Source organism: Limulus polyphemus, unplaced genomic scaffold, assembly GCF_000517525.1.
Source record: "Limulus polyphemus unplaced genomic scaffold, Limulus_polyphemus-2.1.2 Scaffold2703, whole genome shotgun sequence".
Lineage (NCBI taxonomy): Eukaryota > Metazoa > Arthropoda > Merostomata > Xiphosura > Limulidae > Limulus > Limulus polyphemus.
Window position 1 is genome coordinate 114,218 of NW_013668313.1, and position 4,908 is coordinate 119,125.

General features: G+C 30.8%; 1 protein-coding gene across 2 annotated transcripts in view; it reads right to left on the reverse strand.

Moving 5' to 3' along the window:
* The window catches only part of LOC106467678 (beta-galactosidase-like), a 19,165-nt gene extending 14,257 nt beyond the window's left edge, over positions 1 to 4,908 (reverse strand). Inside the window, exons 1-2 of one of the 2 annotated variants that reach the window (XM_013928053.2) lie at positions 2,987 to 4,906; positions 1,083 to 2,320 (exon numbers count right to left, since the gene is read on the reverse strand). In XM_013928053.2, the coding sequence (XP_013783507.1) occupies positions 1,784 to 2,320; positions 2,987 to 4,492 (2,043 nt within the window). In that variant the 5' untranslated portion in view covers positions 4,493 to 4,906 and the 3' untranslated portion in view covers positions 1,083 to 1,783. Of the gene's footprint in view, positions 1 to 1,082; positions 2,321 to 2,986 lie in introns of those variants that run through there. The other variant, XM_022395885.1, reaches the window with a different exon arrangement.

Below are 4,908 nucleotides of genomic sequence, written 5' to 3' on the forward strand. Positions count from 1 at the left end.
GGTAACTAAATTAAAGGTTAAACGTAATTACTAGTTTAAGTTTACTATATTAGTTTCTTATTGTCGTTCTTAACGTAAATAATACTACGTTGTTATATATGTATATATATATATATATATATATATATATATACATCCAGTGTAGAACCTGCCTTGGCCAGCCCTAAATACATAACTAAATCCAATTCAACTGCTCTGTGAAATTTTGTAATGTCACTTGAGGGGATAGATACAAAAATCTCACTACATTTTGAGCTGCATTGCAAGAAGAATGGAGGTTGTTAGTGATAGAATATAGGTTTTGGTTAGTGCCAAAATTGGATTCACCCCCATTTTTAAGGAAAGCTTTTGGTAACACAGCATAGTTCAACAGTTGATGCCACCCATACATGGTAAAATTATTTACCAGTTAGTTCATTGTGATTAAAAATCACAGTTAGTAATATTTCATATCAAACTAAATAGTAGTAGGAGGTGTTGGAAGGTTTGTTTACTAGCAGGGAATTTGAAGGTTCATCAGATGACATTCAAGCAGTGTTAGATATTTTTCTGTTGTTAACATAAACTGTTTGAAACTATTTGAATATTAATCACACATTATGTGTCACTCACATGGAATATGTGATCTTTTGATTTGCATAATACCCATTAATTAAACAATAGCTACTGTATTAAAACAATGCATCACCACCACAACGTTATACATAACAGCTCCTTCTGGGCATTGGATCAGACCATTATAGTGAAGCATGGGAGAGAGGGGGGATAATGACTTACTGAGTACTTATTGTACAAGATGTAGGATCAATGTTATGGGACAATATTTATAAAACATAAAGTATATGCTAACACTAATAATTTTAGTGTTGAAAAAAAAAGAAACTAGTGTAACTCTTCACTCATGCTTAATTAACCAACAATGTTGTTAAAGAATGTGACTAATAACAACAACACGTTCTCTTGTAACTTTTTTGTTATAGTTCAAGGTATGTATTTATTTTATAATTGAACTGTTAGTGTTACTCTGTTCTGTTTGGTTGTTTATTTATTATAATGTTTATTAGGTATGTTTAATTAATCAACAATTTTATGTTAAAAAATACTGTGGCTGTTAAATAAAGACTTGTTTTGCTTAAGTCAGCTGCAGTTCTTTCAATTGGCCACAATTAGGTGCTCTTGCAATGCAAGTTTAATATATGAGTATTGCACATAGCATTAAATACCTGTACATAAACAAATAAATTTTTTATTTCAATGAAAATATAAAAAACATGATTACTATTCTGTATAACACATTTTTAAACTACATGTGAATGTTTTCTTATTTTTTCTATGGATTACCTGTAAAAACTAAAAGGTTTTCAATGTGATATATAAACTAGTAGTTATGGTGATGTGACAAGTAAATCATACAAATTAGTACTATTGAAGGTTCAAATGTTTGTTCAGTAATATGTTCTGACCTATGAAGGTAAAAGTCTACACTTTGTTACAGCTTTAAGTAGTAGCACTATGTTTCTCAAACAAAGGTGAAAAATTCAGTTAAATTTAAAGTGAAATCCAACATATATGCTTACATGTATGTGTATAATATATATATATATTTATTTATATATAAAGGCCTGTGCAAAAACATTAAAGGTAAATACATCATTGTTTAGAAACATTATTTAACTGAAATATGAAAAACACTATTATTTTAGTATATAATACACAATGTATTTTTTGTTAAATAGTGTTCACATTTGTCTTCAATTACATTTCTTAATTCTTTTACACTGTATTAGTGGTATACATACTGTCCTTTATGCAGTTTTTCATTCAATGATAAATATGGTGTTGGCCCATTTAAAATAGGTATTTTGACAAATTTAATGCTGCAGCTCGGTAAGGATGAAATAGAGCACTTGTATATACTATTACAAGGAAAACAAGGGGCATGTTCTAGTTCTAACACGGTCAGTGTATTATTGTTAGGGTATAGATGAAGAAGAGAACCTGGAACATAAAGTGTAACTTGAGGGCCCATCACAGGCCAGTATCTACCGAGATTAAACCCATTTAGAAATACTACTCCTTTACGCCAACCAGTTGGATCTAAGAAAGTGTCCATAGCTTTCAATGACTTAGGAAGGGTAAAATTGACAGAAAAAAAACCTGGAACTTGAGGCCAAGATGTTGAATAGCTCAAAGCATTCTTCAGGTCAGATGATTCAGAAAGCTGAAGACTGCGTATGGCATCAGTATTATTTAGAGGTAGAGGCTGGATTAACCAATTGGTCAAAATTGTAGATCCTAATGTCACATTTGAAACTAGACCCTGAAAAAATACTTCAATATTAATTTTCATCGAAACTATGCCTCATATGTTTGATAAATACTACTCTATTCAGTAAAAAAACAATAAAAAATCAAAGACTTTTATACATTATTTTTTGAATGTTGAATTTTCCTGGTAAAATCAGTTGTTTAGTGTATTGGATCAACTGATATTTTGTTACTTAGAGGTTTTTTTAGTGTTCTAAATTTGGGCCTCTTACTCAATAAAGTTACCTCTTAAAAAAGTGAGTAAAATGAAATACTTTTTAGTATTTTGAAATTGGTTACAGGTATTTTACCTTTACTAATAAATGTATACAATAAAGTAGTTATTAGAATATTTACTTAAAAAGATAGAATTAATGTTTTAAGTAAGATTTAAAATTGATATTACTTAAACAAAAGGCTAAATTAAAATATTTTTGTATCACATTACTTTTTAAAATAATATTAGCCTTAAATTAGTATCTGTCTGTCTGTTAAAAATCATCATGTCATAAACTTATACATTAATAAATAAAATACAAAACATATTTGTTGTATAAAAATATGTTTTTGAATAGTTTTTAATTTTTAAAGATATAATATTTTAAACAGCACACTTCTATGATATCCCATAACAGATTTCAGTATTTTGTGTTTACACACACATTATTTAATGACTTACCTTTGAATCCAGAATATTTCCAGAATTAATTCTACCTTGGTTTTCCACCAAAATTGTTAATATTTGGTCTTGCTTAACTTGAAGGGGAAGAGAGCATATCCTTTCTGATCGGCTCAATACTCCCATAAATTTTTTCTCAACAAAGATATAACCTCGATCATGTAAACCAGGAACATTAAGGACTGCTGGATCAGTGGTAATAAATGTTACAACTGTTGAATAAACCATAAAGCCATAAGCTTGGCTCAGTTCTTCAAATGTTTTAGGATACTTTGAGTACACAATATCTGGACCTTTTAGAAAGGGTATAGCATCCAAAAGAGAAGATATCCAGTTTAAAGTAAGAGGACCAATGGACAGCTTTGGAGCTGGTTTTGGTAATGGTCCTGGTAATGGAACATATTTGCTGATAATTTTTGAAATACTTATGTATCGAGGTGTTGGGTCTCCTGCTTCAGAAATGGGTGCTGTGTAATCATAACTTGTTGGCTGTGGTGCATACTTCATGTTGGCTCCATTTTTAAAACCAAAATTTGTTCCTCCATGAAACATGTAAAAATTTACAGATGCATTTGCAGACAGAATATCATCAAGAGTGTCACATATCATTTTTGTACTCACATTTGCTTGTGGCTCTCCCCAGTGACCCATCCAACCAGGATAATATTCAGTAACTACTAAGGGGCCTGATTTTCTAAATAACCTTATAGTTTCAAAAGCTTTTTTTACATTAGTACCAGACCCAAAATCTGCTGTAACAAGAACTCCATCTATATTGTCACATTTATAAGCCCCCACATGGGGTATATCAGTTTTAAACAGAATTACATCTTTCCCCAAGTAATCATGTAAAACGTCTCTTAAAGAAGTCATGTACTCAAAATCACATATACCCACTTGTCCATACTCATTTTCTACCTGAATTGTTACAATTGGGCCTCCATTCTTATATAGAAATGGATTTATTATTGGAAGCAAAGTACTAAACCATTTTTTTACAAATTTCATGTATGTTGGGTCATTTGTTCTTAATTTTATATCCATCTTTTCTCTCATCAACCAGTATGGCAACCCTCCCATGTCTCTTTCAGCACAGATGTAAGGGCCAGGCCGAAATATCACTAATAATCCTACTTCTTGAGCTGTTTTGAGAAATTTCACTAAATCTAACTCTCCAGAGAAATTGTACATCCCTGGCTCTGGTTCATGGCTACTCCATTCTACATATGTTTGAAGAGAATTTAACCCTGCAGCTTTCATTTTTTTCATTCGATCCTTCCAGTACATATTAGGCACTCTGAAGTAATGCAAAGAACCTGATATATATCTGAATGGTTGCCCATCTTTTAAAAAAATGTTTCGTTGATTATCTACAGTAAATGTCCTTAACTTTGTAGCTTTCACTAACGTTAGAAAGCCCAACCCTAACAAAGTTAACTTTACCACAGTTAGGCCTATCACTAAGAAAACAATATTATGCAAGTTTAACGACAGTGTGTGACTCATCTTTGTTTGTCGTTGCCTGTTATTAATTGTAATAGGCTCTTATTCAAATCACTATCTTGCTCAAGTTGAAGTATTTTCTGTTAGAACTACACCTACAACCAATACTTGTAGTTGTAATTTACTACTAATAATATTAATAATCAATGTTTCAACTAGTAATAAAATTATACTCTAACTCTGAGCTACATTCTTCGTCAAATACCAAGTTGAACGTTAATTACTTCTTTAACTTTTAAATTATGGTACAATATAATTTTATAGTGCGTGTACAGCAACTATAGTAACAAATTGCAAAGTATCATAGGGCGACTCTAGTGTTCACCATAATATTCTGTTACCATAGCTACTCTTAGTGTGCATCAGTTAATATAATAAAGTTATTCATGACTTTTACTTTAAACATTACGTGATAAACA